The sequence below is a fragment of the Camarhynchus parvulus genome, chromosome 1A (assembly GCF_901933205.1).
Source record: "Camarhynchus parvulus chromosome 1A, STF_HiC, whole genome shotgun sequence".
Taxonomy (NCBI): Eukaryota; Metazoa; Chordata; class Aves; order Passeriformes; family Thraupidae; genus Camarhynchus; species Camarhynchus parvulus.
Window position 1 is genome coordinate 15,197,511 of NC_044586.1, and position 13,774 is coordinate 15,211,284.

Consider the following 13,774-nt stretch of genomic DNA (forward strand, 5'->3'; position numbering starts at 1 on the left):
TGCGCCAGGGCCTCAGTACCCTCACAGGGAAGAATTTCTTCCCAATGTCCAACCTAAACCTATTCACGGTGCAACTGCTTAATCCTGCGTGTGCCGCTAGAGCTGCTGACGCACAAATGAACACAGACCCCGAGGTTTGGCTCAGCACCCTCCTCACACCAGCAGGACCCGGCACCTGGAGGAGGGCGGGGCGTTCTCTCGCGAGATTTGGAGCCGGCGGCCGCGGAGGGGCGTGTTCTCGCGAGAGCGGCGCACGGCCGGTACCGCCCCAGCCGCACGGCGCCCCCTGGCGGGGACGGGACGCGCCGGCCTCCCCTCGCGCCGCCATTTGACATCGGTCGGGGCCGGTCCGGGCGCACCCCCGGCGCGGCCGGAGCCCCGGGCATGAGTGAGTTCCGTGGAGGGGTTCGGGGACACGGCGGGGGGTTGCCGCTGTGGCCGCCGCCGGGCGATCGGTAGCGCGGGCAGACTTGCATTAGGACGCCGCACGGCCGGGGCGCCCTGAGGGGCGTGAAGGAGCAGGACACCCCTTGCACCCCCTCAGACCCGCGGGCCGGGGCCGGCCCGGGACACCTCACGTGTCTCGGCTCGCGCCGGTGTCACGACAGGCGCCGGTGTCGCCCCTCAGCGTCGCGGTGGCGCCGCGTTTTGGGAGCAGAAGGCGACGCTCCCCGCGGTGACACCCCCGGGACGCCGCTGTCACACCAGGAGGGGACACCCCGAGATCTGTCACGGCGGGAGTGCGGCGGTGACACCCCCGGGATGCTCCTGTCACGCCGGGACCTTTGCACCAGCCTAAATTCCTTGGAATTCTTTGGAAATTGCCTTCTGGCTTAGCGCTGCCAAACTGGTCTCCGTGGTAACAGAACCCGCAAGCTGTGGGAAAAGGTGGCTTCCAGTAAGGATAAAAAAAGAAAGAGGCAGAAAGTTAGGAGAAGGCGGTGGTCGCACAGAGATCTTTACTCTTTGGTGTTGTTTTTTGGTGTTTAATTTGGTGATGAAAGCCATTAGCAAATAGCAGGAAGTGACAGTGTGCAGTAGGAGTGTTGCTGGGGTGACTTGGGGCTCTGCTCCCTGTTGACAAGGTTGCAGTAAGGAGCATCTGTGCAACTGGGCAGCTCTGCTAGGGCAGGGCTCAGGAATCATTAACCTCAGCTTCCGTAGTCATGCTCATAAAAAATAATACATGATAAGAATTTGCTTAAATCAATTATATTAATGATTAATTGGAGTTTTTTCCACCTCCTAAATGTCCAGCCTAACTCACAGATTTAGCTCAGTCTCAGGATCAGGCAAAGGTTTTGTTTTCCACTGGCAGCCAGAGAACATTTTGAGATTCAAGGATTAGGACCAGTGTCTTGGATACCGAAAGGTGTCCTAGCCATGATTTGGAGCCACTGTGAATCACCATGATACAAACAGTGATTCTGCTTTTTGAGGTACAAATGCTGCCTGAAAACTGGAGCTGGGCCCTGGCCTGACAGGGGACAGTGACTGCAGAATTTTTGGGGCTGTATTCTACACATCTTTCCCAGCACATTCCCTGTGAAAAGAAACTTCAGTGCCTTTGCCACAAGCAAACTTCCTTTTGTCTGACATGGTTGGGCTGGGGTAAAAACAAGAAAGTGCATCTATTAAACAGATGATGTTTAAAAATTTATGTGGATGCAGACAAATTATCAGAGGTGTTAAGTGCATTGTAGTCTGAATGCCAAATGTATTCCCAGCTCATGTAGAGGCCTCAGAGGCTTTGTTTATACTGGTCAGAGAATTCCTGGAGAGTGAGCTGAATTAAAGGCTGCTCTTCAGCAGCAACATGGATCTCACTAAATCAATTTCTGCAGCAGTTCAGCCAGTTAGTGGGGAAGGTCATCTTTTGTCTGGGATGTTTCTGTAGGAGATCTGATCGGAGGGAGGAGCAAGAAAAGCAGATCTCTAAAAACAGTGCAGTGTGCTTCCTTTCCATGTCGTATATGAAAGAGCTCCAAGTGCTAAGTCAGGGCGAATAAATTAACCACCTGTGATAGCCCAGCACTCTGCTGGGGGCCTGGCTGTCTCAGATACATCCTATGGAAAGTTAAATGCCAGCGTTATCTGATTAACAGGAAACCTGCACATGCCAAAGTGCTGATGCTTTTGATAGCACATGAATCCCAGAAAACACAGATAAAATGTCTAGTGTTTGAAATATCCTTCCTTCTGCTGCTTACCTGGGACAGGAGCAAAAGGTCAGCTGAGGCAAATTTGAGGATTTCTTAACGTTTGGCTTAAGATCCTGGGCATGATTTGTAAAGGTGCCTGAGAAAGTTAGAAAATCAACCTGAAGTGATTTTTTTCTCATGTAGATGAGGAAAGACTCAATAATCTTTAATGTACAAAAATCCTTTTGCAAATATCCTGGCTAAGAAATGGATTTAATAGATTCTTTCAGTACCTTAGAACATTTCCTAAAGCAAATATTAAGCCTGATATCAACAAGGCCCATAAATCTTATAAACTTCTGTTGCTGCTGCTTGATTGCTGAAGACTGTTCAAGGAGTTTAGATTTCATTTTCAGTAGACTAAGTCCAAGGTTCCTTAAAAGAAAATAAAAACAGACTGAAAATCTTGGTCTTGAAACTTAACCTGCCAAGCATGAATATGAAAATTGCAGCATAAAGGCCAGTACTGTTTGCAATAGACACAAGCATTTTGCAAGTTTGGCAGTTCTGGCAATCTGCAATTCCTGTGAACAAGTGCTGCAGGTGGAAGGGCGATGTTTTAAGGGTGCAGTTGCTTCTTTTCATTAGCTGAGTTGCTGTCTTTCTCTATGCTTTGAAAATGTCACAGTTCCATTCCCTGCAGCGATGTTTGTGTTCAGTTACAGACATGAACAAAACACGAGCCTTTTGTCTTCTGAACTTTCCCTGAGCAATTTTCTCTACTCCATCAGTTTGAGTTGCTCCTTCTCTGCCGATTTCAGTCATCAGAATCTTCCAGGCCACTGTAATCCTTCAGCATTCTCTTTTGTGCTGGATTTGTACCTCAGTTACCCTGAAGTATATCTGTTGGGAGAGCACGTTAAAAAAAAAAAGTAGCACTAATGAATGAGTTCATGTAACATTCTTTTACTTTCTGTATCGCTCTGCCAGAAGCAGGGGCACTGCCCAGCTTTGCTGTGCTGGGTGCCCTGCCTCTGGCAGCTGTGCTGTGCTGAGTGCCAGCGCTGCGTTTGTCCTGTTCAGAAATGAGCTGCACCATCGAGAAGGCGCTGGCGGACGCGAAGGCGCTGGTGGAGCGGCTGAGGGAGCACGACAGCGCGGCCGAGGCGCTCATCGAACAGACCACGGCGCTCAACAAGCGGGTGGAAGCCATGAAACAGGTCTGCTCTCCAGCCCTGCCTATCCTGCCAGTGCAGCACTTCCAGCTCTGGGGGCTTCTGTGCAGCACGGAATGAGCGGGGTGCTGGGTTAATCCTCTGATGCAGGCTCGGTGTTTTCAGTAGAGGTGTGGCTCTCATCTAAAAATAGCTTGTTTATATAGTTTGAGACTGGAAACATTTTCACAGTTACTCCAGTTTAAATATTGAAAACAAGCATTTATTTGAAGAATGCTGGTGGAAATGGGCTTGGTATCTTACAAACCACTCTGTGGCGTCTCTTGGTTTGCTCTCCAATGCAATACTACACAATTTTATTAATTTCAGCGTGCCCATTTAATCATACAGAGGCTCTGACATGTTTTCTTCTGTACAGAATACTTTGTCTTTGCACTGTCTCCTTTTGTTTCCAAAATAGCCTCTTGGGCTTTTTTGTGCTCACTTCTGTTCTGACGTTGAGCTGCTCAAGGCATGTTGCTAGATTGAGTGTGAATTTCACAAGACAACTCCCGGGAAAACGTAAAGGTGTCTTGGGATTTTCCATATGGGAGTGCATCCTGTCACTTTAATGAACCCAAGATATGTTCATGGGCCTATAAAATTATAACACCCTGCATGCAAATCAGCGCTGTAAAACTAGGCATGCAGAGGTCTCATGGCTTCAGATCAAGAGCATTACATATCCCCATGTGTTAGGAGTCAGGATCCATTGACTCTGGCCCAAGTGACTTGTACCCACACAGCCTTGTGGTTTAAGGTTTTGGGATGCCGCAGAAAATGTCAGGAGGTTAATACCTCATGGTTTGTCTTTACCACATCTCTATGAGTTTTAAATTGCCTGATGGTGAACTTGGCCTGCATTAACTGATGGTTAAATAGCATCCACTACACACATCTAAGGTGATGCTTTTGTCTCTCTAAGGGACAGGATGTCTGCAACACCTTCTGGTGTGTGTGTTTGATATTATTATTTAAAAACAAGCATTGTCTTCCTGGTTACAGACTGTGAGTGACAGTAGAACTGGTGCTTTGGGACCTGCTGAGTAATACCTGCCTTTGGTTATTCAAATATGCTGTACCTTGTTGGTTTGTTTTTGTAATAACCAGTACCAGGAAGAAATCCAAGAGCTCAATGAAGTGGCAAGACATCGCCCTCGGTCTACTCTAGTGATGGGTATCCAGCAGGAAAACAGACAGATTAGGGAATTGCAACAGGAAAACAAAGGTAAATTATGAATATTCTATCCTTTTCAAGCTCCAGCCTGTATCACTGGAAATAGTGAGACTTCTACCACTGATCTTTTTTTGAAACAGAGCTGTAGAAGAAATTTTTTCTTCTAATTTCAATTTGTCGGTTCAACTGATGAAAATTCAATTCAAGAGTCCTAAAGTCTCAACCTCTGGGACTTCTGAAGAGAGATTTGGGAAAAGTTACTTTTTTTGGTCCTTACCTAATGTTCAGCACAAGTAAGGAGATAAGTAGAACTTCATTCTGCAGTATAGGGATCTGTTTGGAGAAATGTTTAACAACTGCTGAAAATAATAGGAACAGTCAGGACAAGTTAGAGTGTAAGTAGAGAAGTATAATTCCTTCTGGAATTCTGTACGCTAGGAATGCACTGTTCCTCCAAGAAAGTCTTAGATATTCTAACAGTTCCACTCAGCAAAGGATTCAGTGATCTCAATTCAGATGAGTCTTGCCTTATTTCGGGCGTTATTTATCCTTTGACTCAGTAGATTTTGAACAGAAGCATTTTTCAACTCTGGTTTTACCAAGCTGCAGATTAAAACAGATCTGTGAACTCCTTCGTGCCTTTTGTACCGTGTAGGTTGTAGTGGCTGGGGTAAAGCTGCTCAGCCACACTCCAGCTGGCTTTTGTCAGCCACAGGGACTAAACATGAAGTCACACTAACAAAAGACTCTTTGTTACTGACCAGGATTTCGCCCAGGCTGATCACCATCAAAGCTATTTGCAGAGCCTGTGTAGATTTCATGGTGCAGGGAGTGGGGACACTCAATTACAGGCTCATTTCAGTTTTCTCAAGCTGAAATCCTTGTGCATTTTGATTTGGTTCTCTGTGTTAAATTCTTAACTGCATTTTGAATTCTGTTGGCAGAACTGCGCACGTCTCTGGAAGAGCACCAGTCAGCTCTGGAACTCATCATGAGCAAGTACAGAGAACAGATGTTTAGGTTGCTTATGGCAAGCAAAAAGGATGATCCAAGTATAATAATGAAGTTAAAAGAGCAACATTCCAAGGTAATAACTTAATTGAGGGTTTTTGCTTTGTTTTTTAGTTAACCTTAGTTTGTAGTGAATCAATTCAAAGCTCACTTCATGTCAGTTTTTATGCTATTGTACTACTAATGAGCCCTAATTTTTATAATCCACCCCGTGCAACACGATCAGGAAACTATCAATTGAGTGTGTCAACCTTACCAGCTTCTCATTTATTAAAACTTTAAACAGGTAGCATTTCATTACTGCATTTGCTTAATTTTCTTTTGTTTCGCTTCAGTCTTTAAGGCAACTGGCCTGTTACACTGCCAGAGGTTAGTAATAGTCAGACTTTTAGACTAGCTTTAATTTATGCTTGTGGCTCCAACAAATCATTAATAAACCTCTGCTTAGGGAGAGTAGGAGGAACAAGCTTTTTAAATTCAATATTTAAATTTTTCCCCCTAAATATTGTAAATAAATTTTTAAAATTAAAAGTCCTTTTGACTATTGATTAACTGGATGAAGCAGGAAACACAAGTATATGTTCAGTTATTTAATAGTCAAAAGGACTTTTAAATTTTGGGGGAATTCATTAATCTGGGTCACTAACATCTAAACAGGAGCTTTTTAGCAAAATATTACGTTTCATTAAAAATGTAACATAATCATTAGAGCAATGCAGCTGTGTGGACAAACATGTTCTAAGTGTTTAATAATCTTTCTCCTCATCTAATTTAAGTTTGCAAAGCAAACTTAGGGTCCGCTTACTGGGAAAACAGAATTTAAGAATTTGATTCTTTCTTGCCTGCTTACAGCATCCTATGTGTGTAATTATTGTCATTGGTATGAAAAAATATTACTGGATTAGAACTGTATCTTTAACATATAATCTTGAAAAATGGCAGATAAAGATCGTTTTCAACAGAAGTTACCTGAGAATATGATATAGCACCTGCTCCAGCTTCAAGAGAGCTAACACAAGAGGGTAAAATGAAATCCATCCTGAAATGGACTGTGATAGTTCATTTAGGAGCACTTCAATGGAAAGGCAGGAAAAAGAAACAAAAAGGAAAAAAGAACATCTCACAATGTAATTGAAACAGGAGATTTAGGCTTCAACATTTTCCTTAAACCTCTTCCTTCATGAATGCCTGATGAAAAAGATTTATCACCCTTACCCTGACATGTAGGATATCTGGAATTTCATTATTCATTCTCAAGCTTCATATTCAGAAGATTGAACAATGTTGAAACCCTTTTTAAATACCTCTCTCTTGTTAAGTAAAAAATCCATTATACCCAAGGAGTTAAGCTCCCTTTTCCCAGTAATGCTATTTTCCCGAGTGCCAGCTGTTATTTTAGTGCCTGTTTACAGATTATTACAAGAGCATTGATTGCTGCAGATGAAGAAGCACCTCCTTTAAATAGAATGTCAGTGTCTTCTGTTGGTGTTGTATGCAAGAGAAAAGTGTGTGTTGGTAGCAGTGACCCTGATCTAAGCGTGCTGTTTGAATTTGCTCAGCGGAAACAAGGCCCTAAAAATGGGTGTGGCCCCTTTTGGTTTTATCTCATTAGAGAGAAAAAAACCCATGTGTACAAAAGAGAGATACACAGAGGCTTTCACTGTCACTGCAGTCTTTGGTTTTCACCCATCTAAGTTTTCCACACGTGCCTTCCAGAGCAGAGCCTTCCAATTTGGTGTTAGGGTCTGACCTAACATCAGTGATCTTGGAACAGGCCCGAAGTTGTATTGATCCAGAGCCCGCATGAGCTGTGAAAGCAGGAAGCAGGGAGGACAGCAGTATATCTGAAACCCACAGCTCCTACCCAGTCCTTCTCAAGGGTGCATCCTTGCCTGACCACAGCTTCCTGTCAAGCTAAATTTGGGAGTTCTTAAAAAAATGTATTTCATGTCATCACCTGTACTAGAAACTGAGAAGAAAATAAAGATTTACAGCAAGTTCTTCCCCGCCCCCTCACATTGAGAGTGGGCATTTAACAACTGCTAAATTATAGCTTGGGCAATTGGAATGGCAGAAGGGAAAGGGCTGATGTTTATTTCAGTTCAGGGTACTTGTTTTGGTCAGATGATTCATTATGATTCCAGCTGAGGCAGTTCTTTGTGGTAGTTTAAAGGCAAGCTGATCATCTGCCAGCTGTATAGATCTCCCATCAAATTCATCATTTAAAGGTGGGATTTAGCTTTAGTCTCTACTGTCCTTCATTTCAGCCCTCCTGTCCTGCTTTTCTTGATACTGGCCAATAAATATTGTGGATTTTGTCCAAAGGCCAGGTCAGGCACAACTAGACTGGCATCACAGCAGAGTTGGAATAAAAGACAAGTTGAAAAAAGGAAAGCTGTTGGAAATACCTTTAAACTGTTTGGCTTAACTGAGCAGTGAATGCCACAGGGGCACAGGCTTCTCACATAGCATTGCAGGGAAAGGCAGCAGTGACCCTTATCCTGAACCTCTGAAGTCCAGAGCCCAAATAAGCTGGAATTGGAGGTGGAGTCAAGCAAAAGTATCTAAAATAGAGAGTGGAGGACAGGTTTGAGTTTTGTAGTATATGACATAGTAAGGATGCACCTTGCTATGCACCTGCTCTTTTTTAGAGAAAAATGCCTGTCCATGGACTGGTACTGGAGATCCAGTTTCAAACACCTGGAAAGAATGTGGCTTTCCCTGCTGTTCTCACAGGAGCTGTTTTGCATATCCAAAATAACACACATCAGTTCCTGCTGCACAGGAGGGCCTGGTCAGGGCAAGCACTGCACTGTCTTGTAGCTGTTTTGAGGCCAGGGATCACAGCTGGTTAAGCTTCTATCAGATTCCACTGTGAGGCAAACCAGGTTTATTTAAATAAACAGGACCACTGTGGCTGCCCACACTATAAAGTTAGAGAGAATTTGTTTTACAAAATTGAGGTCTGTGATAAAAAATGTCACAGCAGCTAAACCACATTTAATGCTTTGCTTTTTTAATAATGCAGAAAATGTATCACTAAGGTATTACTAAATATTGTATCTCAGGAGCTGCAAGTGCACGTGGACCAAATTACAGAGATGGCAGCAGTGATGAGAAAAGCCATTGAGGTGGATGAAAGGCACGGCTGCAAAGAGCAGGAGCGCATCAGCCAGCTCGAGGTGAGGAGAAAGCTGCAGAGGCACAGATATTAAAGGGAGTAAAGATCCTTCCAGGTGTTTTATGGAGTTACTGTCCCAGTCACTCACTGCTGTTGTGTTACCCTTGCCTTGCTGGAGCAGGGGAAGCACCACTGCAGCTTAATCTCAAGGAGGGGGTGCTTAAAGCCCATCCAAGACAGCAGGAGGGTCAGAAACCTCATGTGCTCCCTTGGAGAAGATGACACAGCACTGATTTCAAGTCATGTTTTACTCCTTATGCATTAGTTTGGAGTAGAGGGGAGGCTTTACCTGATTTCTTTCTGGAGTTCTATTAATGTATTTTTCACTCTCTGGTTTTAGCAAGAAAACAAAGGCTTGAGAGAAATTCTTCAAATCACTAGAGAATCGTTTCTGAACCTCAAGAAAGACGATGCATCAGAGAGCACGTCCCTCTCAGGATTAGTGACAAGCAGTGATCTGAGCCTGAGGAAAAGCTAAGGACTCTGGGAATCAGCAAGCTTCAGTTGCACAGTTAAACCAATGGAGCATCAGGGGGCACTGGTCAAGCACTTGTAATTGAATAGGGCACCAGCAAGAGGATACATCCAACTCCAGCTCAGTGGCTTTTATACCGTGTAACATAAATTCAGCTGGTGTTCTGCAATACCCTCAGTGACAGATTAATTGCCATAGATCTAACCTCAGTAGGAAATGGATTAATGCACTTGCTGAATTGCAAATTCTTTTTATATGAACTTGTTTTACAGATAAAAGGTGAGATTTCAAGTAATTTATATAAATTATTGCTCATGCAAAGTTCAGTGCAACTCTTAGATAATAAAGGTAAGATTTCAAGTCTGATCTCTGCCTTAGAAAGTAGTAACTTATGAATATGCTCTGTGCATGATCCACATAGCATTTTTTCCTTTTGTTTTGGTTTTAATAACTTCTCATTTTGCAACAAACCTCTTTGACGGGAGGGGGACACAGGCAGCATAAAATTTCAGGATTTCTGTCATTTAGCCTTGAGGTATTGCTTTAAAATACAAGGCCAGTTTTTAAACATCAGGAATGCTGTCAATCAATAGTTTGGAGTTTTTAAATGAGACAAGATTCTTTCAAATATGTGCACTGAATTGTATTGTGAGAATATGGAAAGAGCTGTTCCCGCTTTGTTGTTCTCAGGAACACAGGTAGCAATACAATTCTGCCTCAGCTTTTACCTTTCAGAAGGGAAATCCAGCTCAGTTCTCTGTCAGTAAGAAGCCACATGAGTCCCATGTCTTTCTTCTCCAGTTGCCTGCCCAAACTTCCTGAGTGAGGAATGGCAACTGGAAAGCACAAAAGCAGTGACAGCAGAAATGGGGGGTGGAGGAAGGAGGAAGCAGCTTCATGGCAGAGTTGGCAGCCTGCAATTAATAGTCTTAATTTTCCTTTCTCCAGCACTAACTAGTCATCAAGAAGGTTTTAAAGTGAGTTAAGCAGAGTGAAAGCTGTCAGCTACAGAAAACTGTGGAGCTACAGCTGCCACCCACAGTTTCACATTCTGGCTGTTCAATAACCCACCAAGCAACATGAGCTGAGCTATCCTGAAATCAACCACCACTTAGTCAAGTTTGATTTTCAGTCACAGCAACACAGAAGGAACTAAGCATCCAACACTTCCTAGCGTGCCAGCTTCAATGCAGCTTCCTGTGCCCCAGCACAGCTTCCCTGAGCTCGAGTTAAATGTTTCACAGGCCTAAGGGGGAGCTTTCCGTGGCACCGAACTGACTTAGGAGCAGCTCAGTACCTTTGTTCTGTTCTTTCTGTTGCTGCTCCTTCCCGTGGTGCTTTCAAGAGGAAATAAGTGAGAAAGGAGCATTAGCAGGCAGTAAATGCTGGTTTTCAGTGAACTAATACATGTGCTGACAGGACAGGTAAATCAGGCCTCAACATTCTCACAGCCTGCTTTAGAAATGGAAAAGCTGCTGCTTCTCTGCAGAGCACCTTGGCTTCTTGCTAGGCTTAGGAGCACACTGAGGACAGTCACATGCATGGAAAAAAGTTATGGCCATTTCCAGACTTGTGAAACAGCCGTGCGGAAATTCTGGGGCAATATTTTAGCTCATGCACAAAATATTCTTGTCTGCTTTTATATTATCTGTAAAGCTTTGCCGGTGCTTCTCTAATTTAGATTTTGCATTTCTGCCATGGCTTGCAAGCTGCTGATTTACTAGAAGCAACATCTTTTTTCACTGGAGTGTTCTGTTGTTACAAACTTAGAAGGAATTTTGGGTTCAGTTGTTGAAGTTCTTGTTTCTAGAAGCATCTTTTCAACCATGCACTGATGTCAAGAGGCATTTTTATCCATTTGATGCTGAATTCAGCCTCATGGCTGACTTCTGGTTTGGCTTCCGAATACAGAAGAGAGTTGTTGGTCTGTGGCAGTACTTTGAGGTTGCTCTATTAGGAAATAATGCTTGAGTAGTGTTTATTTTTGTAAATTAAAAAGAAAAAAATGACTTAATTTATCTACTCTTAGTCTTCACATTTGATACGTCTCCCCTTTCAGTCCCCTGCCCTGATCACTTTAGGATTTTAAAGAGCCTTCACAGTGTGTGGAGTGACTATTTTTCATTGCATACCTGTTATTTTTGTAATGCAGATGGCTTGGAAAGGATTTATGGCTAGAATTGTGTACTGTACAGTAAACTTATTTTATCAATAAAGTTGACTGAAAACATGGATGTCTCCATGACTGAAGCAAAGTACTGGCTCCGAGATGAGCCTCGTTGGCAGCACAAGATAAGAAAGTAACCAAAACTGTTCTATGGGGCAGCTGTTCAGCTGAGGGCAGATTGAAACTAAATTTGGCTGGTTTGTACAACTAAAAGCTTTGAACAGCTTTGACTTTTTAACAAGCACATGGGATTAGAAGATTGTTAAAATACAGAACTAATGACACTGGAGAATTACATGTACTGGAATCCCTGTGTAAATGCCCAAAGGCTTAGGGAGTTTCCTTAAGCTCCTTTTCTGGTTAAAAGAGGAAATTTCAAGTCTTGTGTTGGAATGTAAAACTTGAACTTGTTTTTTTTGAGAGCCTGGAGTATTGAGTGTCCGGGGCATGACCGGCTTCACTTTGGCCAGGAGAGCACTGTGGTGCTGCTCACAGCATGAGGGCAGAGGGAAGGTGAGACCTTAAAGCTCCTCCTGTGCTATCTCCTGTCATGGGCAGGGACACCTTCCACTATCTCAGGCTGCTCCAAGCTCTGTCCAACCTGGCCTTGAACACTGCCTGGGATGGGGCAGCCACAGCTGCTCTGGACAAGTATTTTGTAATTTTTATCAGCTCTTCTGTGACAAATTAGCTGCACACACCTGTTATCCAGCCAAGCTGATAAGAGAGCACAAGTCAGCTAAATGAAGGTTGTAGTAGATGCTGTGTGCAAAACTACATCAAGTCATTCCTTTCCTTCTGGACCATTTAGCATAAGTGGGACTGAACCAGAACTGTATGGGAGAGACTGAGTTCCTGCTGCCTGCAACCACTTTCCTGTCCCCAGACATTGGGAGCCAGTGTGGCCCTTGTATCAGGGAATATCTATTTCCCATGTTCAGAAAACACTCACCTGACAACTGCCTTAACCAACTGCTCAGCAAGGAGGGAAACACTTTGTCACTGCAGTCTTGGAAGAAGCACGTGTTGGCAGCACTCCTCAGGCACCAGCAGAGAACAGGCACAGGGGAAACCCACCAACTCCAGCTGCAGTCTCTCCATTTCCCAAGATGAAGGTTTACTTTTTTGAAGAATGGCAGACAATGACTTCTCTGCAGAGTTCTCAGCACCAGAAATCCCCCAATCCATACACCTGAGGTGGCTCTTCCAGCAGTGAGCAGCAGTAGAGCTGGTTTTGAGAAGTCAGTTCTTGGAAGCTCAGCACAGCACACCAATGGATGCAGAGTGATCAGCACCTTCTCTTTTCCAATACTACATTCAGGAACATGGCAAACACATTTTTAAATGACTCATCATCTGCAACTCAGTACATTCCTGGCTAAGCAAACAGCAGCTGCCTCCTACAATTCTCCACCTGTGCTTCTTTGCTTCCTGCATATGGCTTTCACCCTCAGCATTCAGGATAAAAAAAAAATTTAATCCAGCTCATTTTGAGCACATTAGATATCTGATGCTTTTTCTGATGAGGCAGCCTTGTGAAGATCTAGTTCTGAAGCAGGCAGGGAAGTTTTACACAACCCTCTTCTCCTGCCACTCCCTCTCACCCCCAAAGTGAGCTTGTTTATTGCTCTGGTTTGAAGTTGACTTCTCCCAGTGTTCAAGGAAGCACAAAGCCCTTCATGCTCAGCAGGAGTCAGCTGGCTGCCTGGAGCTGGGGGCTGGAGCAGACAGGCTCTGAGAGAAATAAAATAAATACAATAAACAACAAGCATCTGTTGAACACACAAGTGTTATGGGAGCTGTTGTTTCCAGAGAAAACTTGGACACCAGAGCCTACTAATCCAGGATATGGGAGGGGAAGGCAACCAGATGGACATTGGCAAAATCCAAATAAATCTGGATATATCAATATATCAATGCATTCCTACCTCTGAGTAAGGACACAATAACCTAACACAATACTCACCTTGCATACCCAAAGGCTCAGTGTTTCTTATGCTGACTCTTCACTGGATAAACCAACCAGGAACCAAAGTTCCACTAAAGCTCCCCAAAAAACACTGCCAAGATCACTGCAGACCTACAGCTGCTGACAGGTCAGAAGGCAGAGAGATGAAAAGCTCCAAGGCTCAGTGAAACATGCACATTTTGAGATGGAGCCTACTGATTCCTCTAGAGGGGCTCCGTCTTTTTTGGAAGCCTTTCCAGATCAAGGACAGCTCTAGGCAAGGACAGAAGGGAATCACAGACTCATAGAAGGATTTGTGGTATGGGATGGGACCTTAAAGAGACCTTAAACAGACCCTGGATTTCAAGGATTACACAAAAAAAGACTTGAAAATACCCCTTCAACACTGCAGTGGATCAGTTAATGTATTTTGATCATGACCACTGTTAATCACTGTGGC

The 13,774-nt window shown here is 43.9% G+C and overlaps 1 protein-coding gene across 1 annotated transcript; it reads left to right on the top strand.

The window, feature by feature from the left end:
• Window positions 1-277: 277 nt before the first annotated feature.
• On the top strand, window positions 278-11,429 carry FGFR1OP2 (FGFR1 oncogene partner 2). The gene is made up of 6 exons (XM_030960767.1): window positions 278-388; window positions 3,225-3,361; window positions 4,466-4,583; window positions 5,477-5,619; window positions 8,612-8,725; window positions 9,065-11,429. Exons 1-6 carry the CDS (start codon window positions 385-387, stop codon window positions 9,200-9,202), a joined length of 654 nt encoding a protein of 217 aa, XP_030816627.1. The 5' UTR covers window positions 278-384; the 3' UTR covers window positions 9,203-11,429.
• The last annotated feature ends 2,345 nt before the right edge of the window (window positions 11,430-13,774 follow it).

Excerpts from the sequence above, each read along its gene's own strand:
- FGFR1OP2 (XM_030960767.1), top strand. Across the intron at positions 3,362-4,465 it reads GGGTGGAAGCCATGAAACAG|TACCAGGAAGAAATCCAAGA; the intron begins GTCTGCTCTCCA and ends TGTAATAACCAG. Across the intron at positions 5,620-8,611 it reads TAAAAGAGCAACATTCCAAG|GAGCTGCAAGTGCACGTGGA; the intron begins GTAATAACTTAA and ends ATTGTATCTCAG.